This window comes from Ceratosolen solmsi, unplaced genomic scaffold (genome assembly GCF_000503995.2).
Source record: "Ceratosolen solmsi marchali unplaced genomic scaffold, CerSol_1.0 scaffold17, whole genome shotgun sequence".
Taxonomy (NCBI): Eukaryota; Metazoa; Arthropoda; class Insecta; order Hymenoptera; family Agaonidae; genus Ceratosolen; species Ceratosolen solmsi.
In genome coordinates, this window is record NW_011948445.1 from 444,187 (window position 1) to 468,633 (window position 24,447).

A 24,447-nucleotide genomic window follows, 5' to 3' on the forward strand; every position below is an offset into this window, starting at 1 on the left:
TAAAAACTATTAATTAATATATTTAAATTTATATAAAAACTTAAGTTTCATACAACTGTACTAACCCTTTCTTTCAAGTTGTTCCATTTTTCATTCATTTTATCCAAATCCCTTTCAATATTGCTGGTATTGACGTCTCGTCCAGCAGTTTGAATGAGTCCTTGACCAATAGAATTACAGTTGTCAATTGATCGACTAATTGGTTCTATTCTTTCGGTTTTTAAAGCTCTGAAATCATCTTGCTGTGCACGAATAGAATCAACATCAGATGCTACTGGTTTCATTTTTGTAAACAGTTCATGAACGTTATTTATATCATCTATAATATTGCCATGAATTTGACAAAATTGCTGTAATCTGCTGAGTATATTATTAAGTTCTACTTTACGATCATGTACACGTTCTTCAAACTTTGAAAGCTGTCTTTTTAATAATTCGATCTGCTCTCTTGTTGCTACAGCATCGGTGGCAAAGCCAGAATCCACCAAATTTTCACCACTATTTACCAATTTTGTCACTTCAACAGACAGTTTATTAATTTTACTTACAAACTCTCTAATCTTTTCGATCTGTTCACGTACGATTCGTATATCACGACCAGAAGGCTTAAGAGCATCTAATTCCATTTCCAAATTAGATAATTCTTGATTAAGATTACGAAGAATATCTGTAAATTGAGCGACGGCTGTTGCTGCACTTTGAAGCTCATTACACCTATCATCTAATTTAGCTTGTAGATCTTCAATTCGGTCGTAAATACTATCTACTTCATCTTGCAAATGAGTTGCATCTACTCCTTGATCACCAGCTTTATGTATTAAATCCGTTGCCTGTTGCTGTACAGCTGAGAGTGGTCGTTTCAGAGTTACAGTTTCTTCTCGTAAATTCTAAAAAACGTTTTATATATTTTAACACCATTAAATATATGAGTAAAAATAATTTTCATATAATTTACCTTGATCCGATCAAGTAATTTTGGATCCTTGGCAGCTCCTCCAAGAGCATCATGAGATGCAAGTTTATCTTCACATCGTTGTAAACAATGCTCTAAATCACGTAAATTTTCATTAAAGTTTGTTAAATGTCTAGCAGTATCTTCCAGTGACTGTGTTTGTTCTAACAGATCTAATATAAAAATTATTAAAATGTTAACCAAGCTTACATGTTATAAACGTTAAATATTTAATTTATAAATTCAAATTACCATTATTTAATTTATCCCAGCGCGTTTTCACTGTATTAAGTTCACTTTTAACAACGTCTTTGTCAATATCGCAAGCGCTTATAAAAGTCTCTGCGAGACTATTATTATTTTCGAACTCACCAGATTTTTTCCACACTTCATTTCTAAAAGATGCCAGTTCTTTTAATTGCTTTTCGATATCCTTACGCTTAAATGAGGTAGAATTTAAACTTTCAAGTTTATCTTCGGCCAATCGTAGCCATGGATAAAATACATTTTGAGTCTTGTAATACTTATTACTATGTGATGTACAAGTCTGTAATTTTGTGTGCCTATCAAGCATATCTTTTTTTAGTCGGTCCCATTGTGATTGCATTCTATCTACGTCTCGTTGAAGGTTTCTATTTTCAATTTTTTGAGATTTTATGAGATTGTCACGGCCTTTATTTAACAACATAATAACTTCATGCTCTTTACTCATAACATTTCTGTAGATTGGCTACAAAACACACAATATATAAATATTTATATTTAGAAAATTAATAACACATGAATAATAAAATACAAAAATACAATGTAAATACTGTTTTGATGAAAATATTAAAATTTGTATATTATATTTTGATTTAAAATACCTCATGATGATCAAGTTGTTGCTGAAGAATTTCGCGATTAGCAGATACCAACAATTTTTCAGACATATTGCCGAGTTCATCTGAAAGCCATCCTAGAGTTTTACTACAAGATACCTCAAATTGCCTCTCATCTTTGAGATTTCCTTCAATCTCAGCTTTTCTATAATCCACCTTTTTCTGTAAATTATTGTAAAGTTTTCCAACTAATGCAAGTTTTCCTTGAATATCAGATTTTGAAGTTGGATCACTTAATACATCGCAAAGTTGTGCAGCAGCAGATTCAGCGTCAGCCAATAGTGGTCGTTGACCTTCTAGTTGTCTTTCTATATGTTCAATTTTACGCAATTGTTCTTCTGGATCCTTATCAAGGGGAAGATCATCTAAATTGTCTGAAATTTTTTGCAAAGCGTCGGGTAGACGATTAAGACTAGCGTCGAATTCACGACTGGTATCAACTGCATCACCGAGGCTTTGAGCCCGTTCTTCAAGACGACTTAATTGATCAGCCCACCTTTGCAGAATATTATTTAATTTAAGTCTTATTTGATGTCCATCTGATGAATCAATTGATATTTTAACAAGTACATTTTCTCCAACTTCTATTAAATGATCGAGTTGGGGTTGTTGAGTTTTAAATTCTTCTCGAAGAACTTGGACTTGTTGTACTTGACTAGCCACTATTCTTGGATCTGACGAAATAGGACCTAAGGCTCCCAACATTTTTTCTTTTACTCCAAGCCAAGAGTTTAAAGCTTCATGAGTATCATAAAGTTCTTTGATATTTTCAAGGAATTTTATTCTCTCTTTACATTTTATCGATATTGCTTTCCAGCAATTAACAACATCTTCAAGTTCATTATTCAATTCATTAGCTCCACTGGCATTAGTTTTACGTCTTACAAGGTCACGTATTTGGATTTTTGTACTATCCAGAAGAGATTGCTTTTCATACATTTCTTCAATCACAAATTTAATTTGTTTAACTGTTTTATCAGATTCTTCTTTTGTTTTTGGAATAATATCCTTTGGTTGTTTACGTTGAATCTATAAGTAAATATAACATGTTTTATATTTTACATAGATTATTTTTAAAATATATAATATTACCTTATCAAGAAATTTTGATAATATTTTTAAATTTTCTATATATTTTCTTAATTCTTCTTGACTATTATCAAGTTCATTTTGACGATCAGATATCTTTACTCCTAGTAATCCATAACGATTATTGATTTCAGAAAGTTGTTGTTGAACTAGAGATAGTTCCTCTAAATGGAAACCATCTTGGCTGGAACGTCGACTACTAAAACCACTGCTACCGCCTGGAGAGATCGGACTTTGAGTTACATAAGATTTAGTAGGGGAAGGTGAACGGCCATCTTGTGACATTCGGTGTACTAATAAAATATTAAATATTAAAGAACATAATACAACATATTAGAAATAAAAGATTATTGAAATGGAAAAAGTGAATATTGTAGAAAAAGTGATACGTTTTATGAAAATAAAAAAATTATTAAAATAATGAACGAAAAATAATTAGATAGAATAATCATACATGGACTAGGAATGTTTGGCCTTTTTATGGGACTGCTGCTGCCACGCCGCCTCATGGGACTGTTACTTCGTTCTTTTATTAAATTATCGTAGGCAATACCTATATCATTAATTTTATCGATAGTATTACTATAACTCCGATAGTCTATTTGTATAGGTTTTAATTCCTCAATTTGTTGTTTAATTTTTTCCAGATTTACAGCTACTGTATCTAACAATTGCACTCGATTTTCGCAGTGATTCAACCAATCTAGGACGTGCTCATGAAGCTTTTCATAAGCAGAAAGCCGTTCTGCACATGACTTGCTTAATCGATGTTTTTCATCAAGAAGGTTGCCAAGCCCTTTCCATTGGGATTCTATAATTTTCATTTGATCTCTGATTAATACAGCATCTGTTATATCTTTTTTAGATGTTAAGTTCTTTCCAATGTGAATAAGACTCTCATAATCGACACGTTGATCTTCTCGATTGCCGAAAAGTTGTATCATTTGTCCTTCATATTCGGATATATTAAGCTTATGTAAATCTTTTGATTCAAGAAGTTCAATCATACGACCATACCAACTATCAAACTTGATACTTCCAATATAAAATTTATTAAGATCTTGAGATATATTGTCGAGATATTCACTTCGATGAATTGATTTATCCATAAGTTTTTCAAATCTATTTTGAATATCTTTAAGCTTACTTTCATTACTCTTAGCAACTCTTACATTATTTGAACTCTTAAGAAGTTCCTCAACAATAGTGCTTACAGCTTCTATACTGATGCAATGGCTATCCAAATCTGCTTGTAACAAACGTTGCTCACGTTGTTGTTCTTCTAAACGCTCCTTTTGCAAACTCGCTGGCCGAGAAAGATTCCTAAAATATTAAAATTAGTTCAATAACAATTAGAGAAGTTAACACCTTATAAAAGTTATCAAAACAATTTTGAAAATGTTTACTTGTATTGACTCTCCGCGTTATTTAGCCAAACGATTAGATTATCCAAAGTATCTTGTATTCCTTGACATTGGACCAATGCAGTATCAAGTTCTTGGCATTTATTAGCAAGCATAATATTATATTGTTTGTATTTATTTTCCAGTTCACGAACAGGTTCTTCGAGTATATTAATTTCAATTGGAGTGAGCTGATCATCTAGATATCTTAACAACATCTGGAGACTAGTTTTAACGTTATTAATAAGACATTCATTAGGCAAAAATTCGTTATAAATAGCCTTCGCCTTCACTAATTGATCTTCAACTTGTTTTGGATCAAGTGCTACAGGATCGGAGACTATTTTATGTGCTTTAGGTTCAAATTCTTTTAACCATAAATTAACCTTGTCGAGTGCATCTTGATAATCTCGTTGTCTCCCATTAATCCCTGACAATCGATCAGATAAGATATTTGCTCGAGAAAGCAACTCTTTGTAATGACTAGTAATAATTAACACTTCATTTCGTACAGCTGAGTTTTGACTGGAAATTAACTCCTTATACGATAATCGTTGAGGTATGCTCGTTCTGAAGTCATTAAGAATATGCAAGTATTCTTTGCTCTCGTCAACAAATTTTTGTGCAGCCATGGTAATAAAACGCAAATCGGCTTGATGAGCTATTATATCACTGACAAAATCTCGATTTATGTCAATATTATTCATTAAATTATTTAGATCGCTCAGTGAACGTTCTTTATCAACTAGTATTTTTTGAGATTTGTCTAACCACGTGAAGAACGTTGTAGTTTCATTTCTATATTACAATTTTTAATCAAATTTTTATTTCGTTTTATTTTATTTATATTCCGAAAATTCAATCTATATACTATTAAATTTTTGCATACTTACTTGAATTTAGTAAGTTCATCTCTGGCACCTAAGAGTCTTTTAAGTAGTTTATCTGTTCGATCTGAAATTTTATCAAATCGAGTCTTTAAAGATCGTCCATTTATTTCCAATGTTGATATTTCATCATTGGAAAAGATGTCGCCCACGTCAGTAAGTGTAAGTTGTCTTATTTGATCATTACATGTTGAAATTAGAAGTCCATGAGCTTCAATATCTATTTTTAATTGCTGGAATTAAATAAAAATAATAAATAGTAAAAAATAGTAAAAAGTGATCGCTTACTTTAATTAAATGATTATTATATATAACAAATAAAATAGCAATAGGATAAAATAATATATAATTTTATCGTATTTAAATTTTTTTATTTTTTAAGATTTAAACAAAAATTTAATAAACTTTATTTGGAATTAAGTAATTAAATTAATATCCCATTATTTTTATTTGATAAAAATTATTGAATGTTATTCATATATATATATATATATATATATATAACCCTTTTACCTTTAAGTTATTCATTTGATTACTAAGCTCTTGAATATCTTCGCTGACAACGTCTTGATAAGCTAATTTGTCTTCTATTTCGTTGACCCATTTCAACAAAGTTGTAATGGCTTCATTACATTTTTTGTATTGTTCTTCAATAGCTTGCTATAACACACAAAATTATAAAAACATTATAAAGTTGCCAATTAAAATATATGGAAAACGTCAGCTTATCGATGACAATGAATACAAAAACCATTTATAAATTCAAATTACGTTCATAGTAAAATTAAACAGAAATTTCAGTTGTATACTATATATATCTATAGATAGATATGTATAATAGATATATCTTATATAAAATACACATACAAATTATGAACAATTTATAAAAATTAATTAGTAAAAACAAATTTTTATAGCTAAATCAATAATAAAAATATTAATAAAAAACATCTTTAGCAAATTACGAAAATTACAATTATATATTTTAATGCTATTTATTAAATTACTGACACTTTTTTATTAATATATTTTACATTCATTTATTAATAATAGACGTCAAACAACTAATTTAATAAGTAGTATTTATTTTCTAAGTTGTATAAAAATGAAAAGGTCAAACATTCGTTAATCCAAAGACAAGACATATAAAAAAATAATTAGCTTCTCATTTTTCGTTAATTACATCGATATATAATTTAAAGCAAATTTTCTATATTTAATACGGGAGAAAATGTCATATATTTCTAACTATTGATACACTTACAATGAAAAAAATTCGATGAAAATAGATATTCGATATGAATACTTTTGTTATAGATGATGATTAGAAATACATTGTTAAATGTTGAAAATTGCATTGTACAAATATTTTTGAAAATTATTGTTTCTTATAATTAAATTTACACAAAATGATAAAAAAAGATTAGAAAAAACTGTTTAATAGTTGTGAATTTTCATTTGTAATACAAGATATTTTATTTTATACTCTTACATTATTAAAATTATGTTTTACTTTTGTATAATTTTAATAAATTCAAGGTTAAGGATAATTATTTTAAAATATAGTAGTGTATATATATATAACTTGAAATTTACACATATTTATATTTAATAGCTAATAATTTCAATTAACATTTTTTTTATTTCATTATTTAAATTGATTATTGTTTATCATATCTAAAAGCTACAATTTGTTAACTTTTTTTATAAATGTATACTAATGTTTATTTAGATTACAAAAGATTTTTATTGATTATTACCAAATATTGTTTATGTAAATTAGACATTATATACATTTTTATTAAATTAATGTCGTTTACTATTAGCAATCTTAAATTTTCAAGTTTTCTTACCCGTTTAACTTAAAATTAGTTTTTATTAAAATTTCTGTTGCGATATTTTTAAATGTATTTTTATAAAAGGTGCAACTAAAAGCATGAATAAAAAGGTGTTTTTCTCAAATTTGTAATGTATACATTTTGTTAGAAGGATAACATTTACGTTTTTATTATTTTTATCATTAGAATTTTTTATTTTGTTCATATAGTATTTGAAATCGGAATTACTAATTTCTAATATTATTAAATTAAATAAATAATATTTATTTACCTATCACAGAATACAATAAATTATTTTTAGGGTTACAAAATTGATTTGATCTTATCAATTCTGAAGAAACTAAAAAGCTTTTTTAATGTTACCGTTAATTTTAACACATTTAATACGCAAATAATATATTTATTCAACTTTTTAAAACGTACTATAATAAAGTAATATTTAAGTGTATATAATAAATAAAAAAAAAAATATATATATATTAATTTTAACTTTATTGAAATATTTTATGGGTTTCTAAAATAAAAAAAAAATAAAACAAATATACAAATATACTTCTAATAGAAATTATTTTATTTAATAAGAATCAGACTTATTAGAAATTTCATTTACATTTATAAATAAATTCAGCTATTGTAAAGTACTTGGCTAATCTTGAAAATATAAGATATTTACATTGTCATAACTTAATATTTAAATTATTTATAAAATAATTAAATTAAGAACTTTTGATTCTAAAATTAAATTTGTAAAAAAGCTCAATTTTATTTTGTGTTGCCATTAATACAATTTTATTATGAAGTTTTTAATCAAGTTATTTAAATTATTATACTACAATTTATATTACATTATCGATACAGAACTGGCTTTATCTTTATACTTTATCTTTTTTCAATAACTCTTGATTAATACAAAAGCAACACTTTTGGAATTTTTTAAGGACTAAATTTTATGGTAATATTAAACATAAATTCATGAAACTTCTCATGTTATTAAAAAAAAATTTATTTCATTCATTAATCTACGCACTTGAATTTTTGAATGAATTATATGTAAACTAGTTTTTAATAGATTATAATTTGTATATATAATATATAAAAGTAAATGTTTCCATTTTCTGTAGTATTTTTATACATTTTCAATGTAACACCGATATTAAATAATATATTATTGTAATTACTAATAATAGTAATATATAATTTATAAATAAAACTGTACAGGCAGCATAATCAATGGAAGTTAATAATTTGACTTACCTGTACGTTTGAGGTTTCAGCATAAGTTGAAACGAATTTTCTTACACGTTCTTGAAGAACACCGACTAGACCCGTATATCTTTTGTTGATTGTATCGAGGTCTTGTGTTATGCTATCAATTAATATATTACTATCTCTTCGCGGTCTTTTCACCGAAGCATCCAAAGATGGACACGATTCTTCTAATTGTTGCTTGAACACTCGCAATTTCTGACCATAAATCTATGGATTTAGTTAGTGCCATTAAAGGTTAATTGAATTCGATTTTAGTTGCTGCCATTTCAAAAAAGTAGATTTTGCAAATTTCTCTTAATTTCAAATAATTTACTATATTGTGTACTTATAACTTTACATAATTATTTCCTAAGTTTTGTTATTTTTTATGTTTTAATTATATAATAATTTTACTGTAATAATTTAAATAATTAATAAATTTAGCATAATGTATTTAGTATAAATAAAAAAATGTAAGATTTCGTAACGTTATTCAAATTCTTTTAAAAGAGTTATGAAATTATAATAGAAATTCTAATTCATTACAATAGAATTTAAAATAATATATTATATATAAATAATTTAATAAGTAGAATTTTATTTAAAAAATCAAATCATAGAGGGTTTATGTATTGATTTTTAAGAAAAGTAAGAAAGAAAATTTTATTATAATTTAACAGCATTGAAAAATTGTTTTAAAAATTACTCGAACCATAATTTCTAAGATTTTCAACTGAAGAAATTTTATTCACTATTCTTAATAATTTATATTGTAATAAAATTTAACATACTAAAATATATTGTAGTAAATTATTTTTTAATTTTTTATGCCTATAATATTAGTTAATATATGCATATGCTTGTATATTAAGAATTATATGTACATACAATACTACATTAAATGTAAACATTAAAAAAAATAATTTTCTTAACAACTGGTTCCCAATCCTTAAGAATTATATGTAAAATATAAAGAAAAAAACATGAATTAGATAATTTTGCGTTAACTAAATTATTTATACTATTTTTAATACCAAATAATCGTAAATTATGATTGATAAATAATATGATATGCATAAAAACTGATAATATTATTTTTTTTATAGTAAGTTCCAAATATAACAAGTAATATTATTATATAACTTTTTAATGAATGCATGATTGTATAACATGTATAACAATAAATGCAAGAATGCATTTTTAATAAAGTGTAGTAATATATGTAAAAAATGTCTTGATATATATGAGTGAAAAATATTAAATAAGCAAAAAAATTATATTTTAAATAAAAAATTATTATAATTGAATAATTAATAAATTTTACTGGCAATTAAATTTATGAGTAAAAATATTTCTACACAACTTTCATATATATTAGTTAGATTGATATAAATTTTTGTTTCATCTTATCGTACTCATTTTTTTTCACAATCAAATAATATTTGAACAGTTATTTATTCACCAATTAAGATAATATTATTAGTAAATACTGTTAGTTAATAGTATTCTATATTTAACAGTTAATTGTTATAATTACTATTTAATAAAATAATATTGCAAAATTTATCATCCTTTATTAATGATCTACATTACATTAACAATATATAATAGGATTTTTAATAATTAACAGTAAAATAAAAAAAATTCATAAGAAACTCTCACAATTAATAAAATACAATGAAAGGGAATGGAGATATAATTTTTTATAGTAGTAATATGCCACTCACACAACTATCATTCATAACTATGATAAAGCTATTTTTTTTAAATATAATCATATTACCTTTCCTTCACGAATCAGTCGACCTCCCATAACGTTAATTGATTCAATAGCAGTAGCTCGTTCAGTTACTTTGTTGAGTAAACTCTAAAATATTAATGATTGTACAATTATTAATAAATTTGCCAAATAATTAAATTTATTACATAAAGAATTAGTACAACCTTTATCTCAAATTCTTCGGCCTGATTCTGAATTGAAGGTATATTTTCAACCCTGTTATAACTCTCATCAATCAAGTTTATTTCATTATGATAAGAAGTTTGATATTGTTGAGAAAGACTGTAGGCAGTTTCTGCACTGCGAAGCCTATCTACAAGTTGTCCACAGATGTTGGTCCATCTAGCATTTAGTTTATTGATTTCCAAATCCAATCTATCCATATCTCCATGAGGTCCACAATGATTAAGTCGAGATTTTTCAACAAGTCGTCTAGCAGTATGTGCATCATCATTCAATTGGTCAATGAGCATTTGTTGTTGAACTATTGAGTTCTGTAGAATCATTAAATCTTCAAGGGTATTTTGTAAATCTTTCACTTCAGCCGATAGTTCGTCAAATGACGCCAATTTGATCTCGAATTCAGATATTGTAGTTGTATTTTCATCTAATCTATTTAATAGGATATCCATGCATTTAAGTTGTTCAATATAGATATTACTTAGATCCCAAATGTGACTCCATTTGTTCATAATATTATCGAGCTTACTCTTCATTTGAGGAGTTTTAAAAGTAATACTACGAAACGTTTCCTGTAGCTGTTCAACATCTGATGTTAGTTGTTGTAATTGTTGTTCGTTGTTTGTATGTTCAAGCACAAGATGTTCTAAATTATCTAAATCACGTGGTAGGGCAGTCGAAATACGAACATTCAAGATTTTTTCAGCATCATTTAAAGCCTCTTGAAGTAAAGAGATCTGCTCAGTAAAAATATGCCCAGCATGCCGTGATTCTTCTTCAGCTCTTGCGCGCTTTTCAAAGTCATCAAATAGTCGATTTACCTCGATCATCTCGCGTTTTAATCTTCGTAACTGTGGATCTGAGGGATCACCCTCTGCTAAAAGTTTATCTGCATCTTCGTTCAAGGCTTTTTTAATAGCAGTGCGTTGCTCCTGTCCCATGTCTAAAAATTCTTGTAAAGTCCACTCTTTGACAACCTGTATTTACAAGATTCTTATTTAAAATTTATATATGTTATATTTATTTGTTTAAAAATTTGGATTCATAATATATTTCTATAAGTTTTTTATTTAATTAATTTTTATCTTTTATATTAATAATTATTTTTAATAACATATAAAAATCTATCATGATAAAAAATAAGAAACAAATAATTTTATAAAATTTCAAACTATGCTTTAAAATTTGTAAAATTAAAATTTTATCCAAAAATAGTATATATGATGAAACACGCTATTGTATTTTGATATCCCTCAATTTAATAAGACAAGTAAAATATACCAATATATAATAAGAATAAGAATAAATTATATTGAAGATAAAACGTATTTAAAATTATTGAATAGAAAATAAAATATTTACATGCAAAAATGTATAATTTTAATTAATTAGTTAAATAATATCAAATATCTTAATGGCAGAAAATTTACAGAAAATTTACATATTACTATGTGTTGTTATTTAGTTATGTATATATTTTAATATAATAGGAATACATTAATTTATTTTGTGATTAATTTATAATCAATGAAACATAAAGGATAAATACTTAAATTATAATTATAAATAATAATCATTTAGTGTCTGATAACAAATAAAACGAATATTGTAACATTAAAAGTGAAATCCTATAACCTTTTAGTCGAATTTTTTTTTACATTATAATCTTAATAATCGTTACATTTTTAATCTTAAATAAAATTGTTACATTATAACAATGAACAGAAAGTCAAAATAACTAAAGTAAAGAGAATTTTAACTTAAATATTTATAATTTTTTATTAATTTTTAAATTAACTGTAAGTTAAAACAATACAGCATATAAAATATTTAAGTATTTTGTTGTTAAATAATGATATAAAGATCAAATATAAATTATAAATTATTAAGTTGTTTTTTTAAGATTTCTGAAAGTACAAAGCCAATAATTTTATTACTTATAGAAATTTGTTGAAATAAAAAATAAATTACATACTTTTATAGTAGCGAAGATCATGTTTTGTCTAAGACGTAGTTGTTTACGTTGCCAAAGTGCCACGCTTTTTTCATATTGTCTTCTTAGTTTTTCGACGGTATCGAGCGCTTCTTTGTCTGGTGGTTGAAATGAAAAACAGACACCCGGTACTGGTGATTCAATTCCCTGGGAGTTTTTAATTCTCCATTTAATTCTGCCAGAATTATCATATAAAATACATTGTTCGTTCTTTTCTACAGACATCTAAAATCAAATATAATATAAGTAATTATATTTAAAGTATACATTCAATCAATATAAATTATTTTCTTTATTTCTTAATTATTAATGACTTATTCATAATTATAATTACATTAACTTGCTTATAGCTACAAATGCATGTGATTTGTAAAGGCCGCGTAACTGGTTGCTTACGTTGTTTCATGGGAATAATATCTTTTGCCTGTTCGACGAGTCTATGAACACAATCTCCATAGTTATTTAGTTCTTCCCTTAATTCTTGCATGCCTTTAAGTAAGCGCTCGCCATCATTTAAATTAAATTCCGACTGTGAATAAATAGTATTTAATAATTCATCTTTCTTTGTGATCCACTGTCCAACTTGCTGTATTTCAGTGAAGAACTGTTGACTTTGTGAAGCATGTTTTAGGTGAACTTCAAGGCAAAGCGTTAACTGTAACAGCCAAGCCCATTGGCTTTGCATTGCTGACATATAGGCTTCAATAGTCTTAGATGCCAAATGATGTTGTAATACTAGACTTTCTCCACGATCTTGTACAGCTGAGAATTGAATTTCACGCTTCTCAAGGTCGCTCATCAAAGACTATTTAAAATTTATATTATATTATTAGTAATATTGACATTTTACGGTTAAAGAATTATAACAATAAAAAAGTTAAAGAACAACAAGCAATAATAATTTTTTAATTTACAAAAGCTTTATAAATTTCAATTAAAATCTATTTTTTATTTTAATTCCAATATCAGATGAGAAAACTTTTCAATAATATACTCCTCAAAATTGCTGTTACCTTCATCATCATATGTATCTATATTACTAACATATACTATGAAATTTTTTAAAATGGTTTTTGTTATTTTAAAGATAATATAATAAATATCACTTATAAATTTTTAATGATTTCATTAATTTTATTATAAAAATTTTAAAAAAATTCAATTTATTTTTGATATTATAGGGTAATATTTTGCTTTTAAAACATCATTTAATGTATATGTACGATATAAAGTTTAAATTGAAAAATATTTGACACAATAAATTTACCTCTATTCCAAGACCATACGTTTGCTTGTAAAATATTAAAAAATATTTCATTATGAGTTTACATAAATTAGGATAAGGAAGATAAAATATATGTGATAACTATTTACCTCGTAGTATTGCTCAACACTATGAAGGTTAAGATTATTATCACTCCAGTCGCGAGTAAGCTCCGTTTCCTCTTTGTCATTGAGCCAAACAATTTCACCAGTAGCTGACTGGATAAAATCGTGAAGCGTTTCAAGTTCAGACATACGCTTGTTAGACACGATACTGAGTTCTGCATAAATTTTCTGAAGTTGACTAAGATGCTGATTATATAATGTGAGTTCATCACCATGAAAGTTACTCTTCGCCTGAATACTTTTTTCAATGTTAACATAAAAGTTTTCGATTGCCTTATGTTCATGCTGATGGACATCAAGCTCTATTTGAACACTTGGTAGGTCTGAACCGAATTCTGCTTCATTAATTTGCTTGAATTTGTTTTTGCACCAATCTATATAGTCATGGAGAATACGAAATTCAGGATTAGTATCAACTAAACGAGTTTCGTGTACAGTTGTCCGGTGTTTTGTAACCACGCGTTCTTCGACAGGAAATGATACAAGTGACAATGGTTGCATCAGTCGTTTGTGCAATAATGAGCGTAGAGCTACCCAACGTTGATGTAGCTTCTGCACTCGCTTGTGCAGTTCAATTGCTTGACTATATTTTCCTTCCGTAAGAGTATGTACATCTGTGAAAATATTTTGTACCTGAATTTCAGTGTTGCGAATGTCCTGTTCAAGTAAATCTGCTCCATGTTTAGCTTCTAAAGGGTGGATACGATCGAGCCTTCGACCTTCATCTTCAACTCGTTGTTCGAGCTCCTCTAACCTATTATCAGTTAACTTCATTTCGCGATGAACTTTTTCAGCGAGTCGTTGTAATCGCTCGAGTCTATTGATCATTATGAAAATGAATAAATGCACTTGTTAAATATGAATTGAGATTACAGTGTAAAGTGTTATATTGTATAATAAAGAACCAAATTTACCTTTTTATCTCATCATTAATTGTTTGATCCCGTTCTTGATGTAGCATCATAAGACGATTCCAATTCTTTTCAATAATATTTATATGTAATTCTTGATCAATATCTATTTCACCCACGGTATCAAAATATTTTTGCAGATCACGAAATGTGTTGGCTAATCGCTGTTTGTCGCGATAGCGGAGTGGAATTTCCTCATTTTTAAACTTTATATTATCTGCTGCGAGTTTCTTTATTTCTATCAGAGTGGGCGGAAAATAACGATCCTGTGACATCGAAATCTTTTCACGCATCCATAGATGTAAATTACTTGCAACATCATGATATTCGCTTAAACGACATTGAGCATCCACATCATATAAAGGGTGAATGGTCGGAGGTTCAGGAAATACATCATATAATGATGATATATAAGTTATTAATGACTTTTCATCTGGTTCTGGAGTATCCACATCTGTAATACATTTGTCTACACACTCATCTCGTATTTTTACATTTATAAATTTAAAGAATAAATTTTTTGGCTTTTTTACGTATGTGTTTTATAAAATATTAAAAAATTTTTTTGTACTTGATCTAAATTAAATTATTATTATTTCTTTTACATATCAATTGGAGCAATGGCAACTGACCTACAAAAAATGATCAGAGTTTTTGGTAATCATAATAAAAAAAATTATTAAAAATTTATTTATTAAGTAATAAAAAAATACATGTTAAAAACTGTATATATGATAAGATAGAGCTAAAAATATATTTTTAAAAATTATTTTGCATACATTGTTATATTTTTTTTTATTTTTTGAATTTTCGATAAAGCTTATGAATAAATAGAATAAAAACAGTAATAAATTAACATTAATTAAGTCATAAATAAATTTATTGACTTTTTCTTTTTTATGTATTATTGAATATAAAATGGAAAATTTTCTAAAAATTGAAATTCTATTTTATTGTACCTAATATATATACATATATTACTATAAATACAAGAAAAATCATTTGTTAAACAATTATACATTGTACTATTTATCTATATTTTTATTGCAATAATAAAAAATACACTGCAATAAATATGATTCCTATATATGTATAATACATATAATATATATAACAAATATGTCGTTAAAATATTACAAAAGACATATGTGCATAGTTTGCATGGTTATTTAGCTTCATTTATAAAAATATATATCAATATATTTATTTTGCTACCGTTTTTGTTTTTATTTACCATTTACTTGAATAATTTAATGTTAATGAAACTGACCTTCAGGATCGAGGAGTCTTGTGACACCATATTCGCGTTCAGCAACGTAAAAGACCTGTTCGAGTCTCTCGCGCGCTTTCCAGGCGCGAGCGCTACGCCAGTCCAAAAGATCTGGTCTGTTTCTGTGCACAAGGGCACTGAATGCCAAACCGTCACGCCACGATGATGTAAAATCGCTAACTCGTACACCAGGGTATCGAGCTGTCGATCTTCTTGCCCATCCTAATAGCGCTTCTCGTGCTGTCACATGCGATTCTTGACCAACTACTATGTCCGAGATCTACAAAAATTAACAAATAACTAATATTAATAAGAATTATTTAATAAAATATTAAAACTTCATTCAAATAAGTAAAATTTCGCTTAAAGATACTCATTACATTAAACATTTCTTTTATTATAAACTAATTAATTTTTTTCGTATTTCATAGCCATATCGATTACAATTATTAAAATATCATAATTGTATTTAATGAAAATAATACAAATATGTATATAAATAATTTATAAATTTAAATATAATTAATTAAATTTAAAAATTGTTACAAATTTAATACATAATTTTTTAATGTCATGAAGTGATGAAATATATTAAACTATTAAAAAAATATCATTGATTCATCTTGTATACTATGTCATATAAAGTAATAATATATTAATACACTTCAAAAGACATCCATTAAAAATATTTTTTTAATGAATGTTTTAAATTTCAAAATAACATTTTTTGTAAATAAATGGTTTTATTATAATAGTATTTATAATTTTATAAAATTATCTGATCTACGATTTTATATTTTTTTTGTAAAAAAAAAGTAAAGTTTAGTTATTAGGCTGTCTAAAATGTCTAATTTTTTACATTTCAACATGAAATATATAAAATCATGATCTAGTAAATTACCAATACCAAAACTAAAATAGAATATCATGATTACAAATTTGCTTTTTAATTATGGTCACACATGCAGATAGGGTATTATTAGTTGTTTTAAATCAAATAAAAATGTTACCAACAATAAGATATATTATTCAAATGATAATTTAATAAAAAAAAATATAGGTAGTAACATCAAATATCTGAAAGCTTATTTTACTGCACAACAACGCTTAATAAGCTGGCGTTGATAATAAAAAAATATTGATAAAATTAAGATAAAAAGTATAGTTTCAGCTTTATTCGTAGCATTTTTAAGATTTTCGTCAAATACGAGTAAAGTGAATATCATCTATTGTAATCACTGTAATATATTTTAGAAGATAAATATTCTTATAATATTAGTAGGTTCAACAGTAAAAGGATGAATGAATAGAAATAGATATTTGTTAAACATCGTATTCTGTTTTTAAATATTCAGTAACATTTAAAAAATACTATAATCAACATAACCTAATATATTTTATACTTTAAAGCTTTAAAAAGCAACTATTTAATACTTCATTCACTACTTAATACTGCGTTAACAGAACTAAACAGAATTAAAATGAAAAATATTATTAATTGTTATATTATAATATTGTCATATGATTTTATTACTTTTTCAAATATTTTGGTTGATTGAATAACTTATTATATTTTTTTGTTAAATTACTATTAATCTTTTAAATATATGTCCATCGGCATTTGATACAAACTAACTCTTCTATAACATTTAATAAATTTTATATCATAAAGACATATTAAAGCAATAAGAAATAAAATATACAAAGAGCAAAATTAATTTCAATGAAAAACGAAAACTGAGCCATTCAATAATTGACTTCTATGACATAATTCGATAATAGACTTCCATATTACATACTCTTATTTAAGTAACACTACGGTATTAGTTTATCTGATTTAATGTTATTATAACAATGTTACAGAAAAAACAAAATTAAAAAAGTATTTTTTATATAATACTATGAGAAATTTCTTTAAAATTTTTTAAATTATACGAACTAAGCAAACTAGATATACATTATTCAAAATGATATATGTATTCAAGTATTTTCGGAATTTATAAATAAATATAGTAAATTAGAAACATTATTATTACAATATTTATTTGCAAATATTGCAATTATTGTTATATATAATAATTTTCTAGAAGAAATATTTTACAAAATATATATCTATACAAGAACAATCGATTCACACTATAAAATAATATTTTTACAATTTTGTTCTTATCGCGATAATTATCATAAAACTTCAAATTTATGTAAGTAGTTTTTAAAATAGGATTTTATTAAATATAGTTACTACATATATTTAAGTTTCATGTGTTTAATTTTAAATGAACTGTATAGATAAAAACAAAAATCTTTTAGCAATTCCACTTTACATTGTATTACATAGATAGATAAGATCTATAGCTTTTATAAAGTTGATGGCATGTATATGCTTTAAAATATTTAACAAAATAATTATATTTCATTATTTTCAAATTATTTTTCATATCTTAATTGAAATTATTTTATTTTCAAAATTAAAAGAAACTTAAAGTTATATTTATATTATTGTCCATTTATTTCTATATTTATTAAAGATACTCAACAAAAATAGTTACCTAAAATACGTTGTATTAACATGATTGTGTAAATAAATGAAACAATCCTATATAAATTTTGTGAAATATCAATTTAAAATTAATTTATTGGAATAAATTATATTTAGAAAATTTATTTAAAAAATTGATTTTAAACATTTGACTCAAATCTATTTTTATAATATTCTTTATATATTCATTTATATATTCTCTATATATGTTTTATAATATTCTTTTATTATGAATTATATTTGATTTTTATATTATGAAAACAATATACAAATTTAGTGAATGTAAAAAAAAAAGTTATAATTAAATGCACAATGACGAACTTTTATAAACTACCATTATATTATTTTTCTTTCTATATATATTAAGTATATGAAGAGCTTTTTATGTTTGTACAAGAGGACTGGTATGGTCGAAGCCTGTGGCCTTATGGGGTGTGCGAGGAATGATTGGAAACGTTAAACCAATATCACCATAAAAGTATATGTCAGCTGACGTCATCCTGTCGGCATACAGTGATATCTACGTCAATGTGTCAGACTCAAATATAATGCATATTTTTCCTACATAAAATAACTTTATATTACTAATGCATTTAGACATGAGAAAAATACAGAGCTAAAAAACATCAAATTAATAGACAGTTTTTTACTTTTATCGTTTTTTCTCAGCCATTTTAGAATAATGTTTAGAACAATGTTTTTCATTTGTATGATTATTGTGACTTATTTGTATTGGATTTAAATATACTTTATTTTCATTCTTGAACATTTAAAGAGGCCATATTTACCTATATTAAATAAATAATATCTTAATAATTAAAATTTTCATTTTACCTTATTAAACTTTAATTAATTAATATGGACTAATAAATGTCTAATAAAATATTATAATTAAATATATATGGATTAAATATGTACCTTTTCAAAACTAGTAATATCACAGAATATACTAAATCTACAAAAGTTTTAAATTGAAATAATTAAAAAATTCTCTATAATTATAGCTTTCTGAATATTTCATCAATATTTAAATTTGTGTAATTTTGAACAGACAACCTGATGTTAAAGTAAATACTTGAATTTGAAGATGTATAATTAACACAATATTCTTATACTACATATAAGATTATTAAAATATAATATAATAATAATGTTTTTGTATTTTTGATAAATTTGATAATATTCTACATTTACTATAAAATAGCTATAGTGCTTTAATCATAAAAAAAATATTTAATATAAACTCAGATTTTAAAAAATTTCATTATATATATGCTTACTACTTCGAGTACGTCTAAATAAAATGTCCACTTGATTATTCTAAAAGTTTTTTTTTTTTAAATAAATAGTTTTAAAATAGTTTAACATTAATAACATAAAGTTAAAATACGAGATATCTATATATTAAAACTAATATTCAAATTAAAAAGAAAAAGGAAAGCACAGGAAAACGATTGAATTAAGAATTATTATAATGAATTATAACTTATTTTAACAAATAATTTTCCATGTATTCTTAAGGCATTTAAGAGTGAAAATTTAAAATATAATTTTTGTATAACCGCATATTAATTGATGTTCAATGGTCTATTTGCAATAAATATATGCTAATTCATCATGCTTTAAATTATAAACTAATTTATAAATAGAAATAACAATTTCTTCGTTAAATTTCATCCTTTTTAAAAACCTTTTTAACCTTTTTCATCCTTTTTAACATGATTATAAAAAAAGGAAATGAAAATTGTTCGTACTATAGTTTTTAAATTTATAAAGGTGTATAGAAAAACACAATACAATATTTAATTAAATTCAACTAAAATTAAATATTTAAATATATTCATTAGATAATAAAATTCTATTTATTATTAGAATATTTATTTAATAAAATATAGTAAAAGTACTAAAATAATTATTAGTAAAAGAATATTAAAAAATAGCTATTTGTAATTTATTACATACTATTTTGTATTATTTCTTTTACAAAGATATAATTTTATATTTATACTGATTGTAGATTCTTATCAAATAAATAAATATATCATGATCTTTGTAAATTTTTTAATTCATCTTTAAATGAGATAAATAGCCAATACTAATTTTTAAATTTTTCGCAGATAATTAAAAACTAGTTTTATATTCAAACAACAAAAAATGAGATGTATAAAAATTATAACTTATATATAATTATTCTTAGAAATTTTATAAATATTTTAAATTGACACTGCATATATAACGTATTAATACCATATATATATATATATATATATAAAGAGAATTAATGAAGATACTCTATTATAAAAAATGAAAGTTTTAAAATTACTTCATATTATGAGGGTCATATAAAATAAAAATTAAAAAATAATTATTTTAAAGTGCTAATTAAAACTTTCAAGGATTAGAATATTATATACAAAAAGATCTCTAAGCAGAATAAAGTAAAAATATCTCGTATATATATTTATTTGTAACAGTTTATTACTTTTTATCCATTATATAGATTATAAAACTAATTTAAACTGATCTCATAAGGCAATGCATAGTCAATGTTTCAGAATGGGAAACATTTTGAAATAATTTTCCCACGCAAAATTCCTGACGACATACGTGATTATACTTTCAAATTATAAGATCTTTGAAACTAACGCGTTTAATTTATCAAAAAGATTAATTTATCTTACTTAATACATCTATAATCTATGGAAATATATTATAATTTCATTTGTTAACTGCAATAATTGTATTTATGATTGTATATGTGTGCGCATACAAAACAAGTAATGAAGCCATATATGTATTATCTATTTATTGAATAGATAAGAGAAAATCGTTAAATTTTGCTTATATTAAGCATGAATTAAATAATTTGAGATTTTAATATGCAATAAGACTTGCTTAAGAAATTTAGAGAGATCCTAATGGTTAATATATTTTCAAATATATTCCTAATTATTTCTCAAGAATGATAATCACTTTAAAAATGAACCATTACTAAATTTGTCAATACATCTTACTATTACAGAAGGAATTATCATAAAATTCCAAAAATTAAATAACAATATTTTATTTGCTAGTAATATTCTTTCGTGAATATACTATTCAAATAACTACATTGATTGCAGTACTTATTTGCTGTTATGTGGATTATGTTTATTAATATCGCAATATAAAATGTGATTAATAATTTATAAACAACAAAAAATTATCCATTAATAGTAATCGTAGTATTTAAAAAATGATTATGTTTTAAAATTTATATTTATGTTTATTAGATGTATTCAAGCAGAACAAGTAGATATGAAATGCAGAAGTACATTTCATAGCGAAAAATAAATGTATAATCTTTATTCAGATAAGATAAATATTTAAATAAATAAGAAGTTAATACTTCAAACATTTATATTACCTGTCAATTATTATTTGCCATATTATAGTTTAAAATAATGTCAGCATACCCAAACTTTAATAAATTTTGATTGGAAATATCAATTTTATTAAATACATATCTTATAGCAAAAATAAATAAAATGTTGATACATAAGCAAGTGGTAAGTATATAAGTGATTTTAAAATTCATAACTATTGTGTATAATATATTCATATCCAAAATCAAACTTAGTTTATAGAAATTATCGTATAATAAATATCGCAAATTATAGAAATCTATAATATTGCACATATTTTATTTTTAAACTTGATCGCAATATAAATTTTAATTATAAAAATGATATAATACAATATAAAGAGTGATTGGTCTTCAAATTGATATAACTACCATTTACATTGAAAAATTTGTTAGGAATATTTCGATAATTAAGAAATTCAGAAATGTTATAGTTTCGTCAAATACGAATTTTTAATACAATTTTTAATCAGTCAGTAACATGATCTACAAGGGGACTTTTATTTACACACGTAAAAAATTTGATCAAGTAATATTAAACTTACGGGTATTGCAAAATTAATTAATCCTATTGTTATATTTTTAATTATTTTTTTATTTAGTTGATAATATATTTTAAATCATTTTACATTTGTTACTGCATTGCAAAAAATATTATTTTTTGTAGGAATTCAGTAATTATTGAAATTCTTTTACATTTATATCAATTAAATAATCAGTAATTGTAAAGGAACACATGTATAATTAATTTCATTAATCGAAATGTTACTATAAATATAAATTATAGTTTATTAAATTAGATGGAATTTATAAATATATAAATTTATAAAGCTTTCATAAACAAATTAAAAATTGCTAAATAATATTTTGAATTTCTAAAATTGTACAATTTGCTTTAATATTAAATTGAAATATATTTTCAAAATATTCAATTATATTCTGTTACATAAACCTTACCCTGATAGAGTTGGGTTTGACCAATTCCTGATTTGAATTTGCAGTGGTATAACATGTTTCTTTAAGAGATTTTTGTTGTGCGTAGTGAATCAAATCCTTGCATTCTTCTTCTTCTTCACCACGTGTAAGCGTCGTTGTTTTGCGAATGATGCGCGTAACAATGCGTCGAGTGCCATTCTCTCCTTGTCGTAAGGTCTTTGTTGATTCGATTGATGAGCCTGTATGTAGTATATTTTAGTTGACTTGTATTTATACTGTCAACTGTGATTCGTCATGTGATTATCTTTGCTTAGCGCGAGACCGGAGAGATAAATATAATAAAATCTAAATAATTATATAATTATCTTATCTATTTTTTTAAATCTAAAGAATTATATAATTATCTTAATAAATTTAAAAATTTGTTACTATTTATAAAAACCAGCTTTTATTAGTTTTGCAAAAATTAAATCAAATTTTACAAAAAATTTAAAAGCATTTGTGTCCATACTAATAAATATCATAGTCAATTAATATGAATATTTTGCTAAATAAAAAATTAAATTTTATTGTAACGGTTTAATAAATTTTTGTTAATAAAGTAATTTTTGCTATAACTATATTTGAACGTTTTTAGGATATTGCATATTAATCATTAAGTATAAAAATGAGATTGAAAATTATATTTGAGTAACAAATTATATTATTACTCAAAATTAGAATAAAGAAACTAAGAAACTATTATCTTTTAAAAATGAATAAACAGTACCATTTATAACAAAACGAAATATGTATCTATTTAAATTAATTGACCATTTATATCTTGCATAATGCTTAAGTAATATTAAGAATAATTGAAATGTCCATTGTGTAGGTCAATAAATCATTTATTATATATGCTGATATAGTGTATTGTACAATCGATTCTATTTTTATTCCGTGTTATCTGTTTTTAAATTTCCACAATTTAAATACAACTACATAAATTTATGTTGTTCATTTTGAAAAGATCAAAGGAAGATTGTATATTGTTTATATTACTTATTTGTCGCATTTTTCTATATCTTATAATGAAAATTATAAGTTCTTAAATTTATTTGAACATTTTATTGTTCGCGTTTATTTAGTAATATATCTTTGTCATTATGGATTGTTAATTTTTAAATTTAATTAAAATATAATTATTATCAATCCTACCAATTCAATGTGAAAATATATTCAATTTTGAATGTATAAATTTAGAACTAAAAAACTAAAAATTAATCAAATTCTATAAATTTAATAAATAATTGTTCAAGTTAATAATTGTTTAAGTAACATATTTTAATGAAAAAGCAAAATTTTTCAAAGAACAAATAATATTATATTTTTGTAATTCTGTACAAAGTATATTAATACTTTATTATAAAATAACTTAATGTAGTACATGCATTTATTACGAGTAAAATCAGAAAACTTTTTTTTTTAAAGATAACATTTCTTCAAACGCAGTTATAAGCTGGATTAAAAATTAGACAGGTATATTATACCTAGGACCTCAGAAGACATTTTTCTTTTAATATGAATCGCTTCTATGTCCATGGATGTGGTGTCAGTATTGATATTCGACGTGACAAGGTTTCCGTTTAAGTTATTCGGGTCATCCTGCTGTCTTGTACTTTGAACGAAAAGCCTACCGTTTTTACTGAACTTATACATTGATATATTGCAAACAGTATTTCACATATAACACTTTATTATTTTTATTT

General features: G+C 24.4%; 1 protein-coding gene across 1 annotated transcript in view; it reads right to left on the reverse strand.

Annotated features, from left to right (window-relative positions):
• The window catches only part of shot (dystonin-like protein short stop), a 69,813-nt gene that overhangs the window by 15,014 nt on the left and 30,352 nt on the right, over positions 1-24,447 (reverse strand). Inside the window, exons 6-22 of the mRNA XM_011504469.1 lie at positions 15,822-16,101; positions 14,555-15,005; positions 13,626-14,457; positions 12,586-13,056; positions 12,234-12,476; positions 10,243-11,235; positions 10,082-10,165; positions 8,305-8,526; positions 5,726-5,872; positions 5,219-5,445; positions 4,329-5,123; positions 3,377-4,245; positions 2,926-3,215; positions 1,819-2,862; positions 1,205-1,682; positions 956-1,125; positions 66-887 (exon numbers count right to left, since the gene is read on the reverse strand). Coding sequence (XP_011502771.1) covers positions 66-887; positions 956-1,125; positions 1,205-1,682; positions 1,819-2,862; positions 2,926-3,215; positions 3,377-4,245; positions 4,329-5,123; positions 5,219-5,445; positions 5,726-5,872; positions 8,305-8,526; positions 10,082-10,165; positions 10,243-11,235; positions 12,234-12,476; positions 12,586-13,056; positions 13,626-14,457; positions 14,555-15,005; positions 15,822-16,101 — 8,418 coding nt within the window. The remainder of the gene's footprint in view (positions 1-65; positions 888-955; positions 1,126-1,204; positions 1,683-1,818; positions 2,863-2,925; positions 3,216-3,376; positions 4,246-4,328; positions 5,124-5,218; positions 5,446-5,725; positions 5,873-8,304; positions 8,527-10,081; positions 10,166-10,242; positions 11,236-12,233; positions 12,477-12,585; positions 13,057-13,625; positions 14,458-14,554; positions 15,006-15,821; positions 16,102-24,447) is intronic.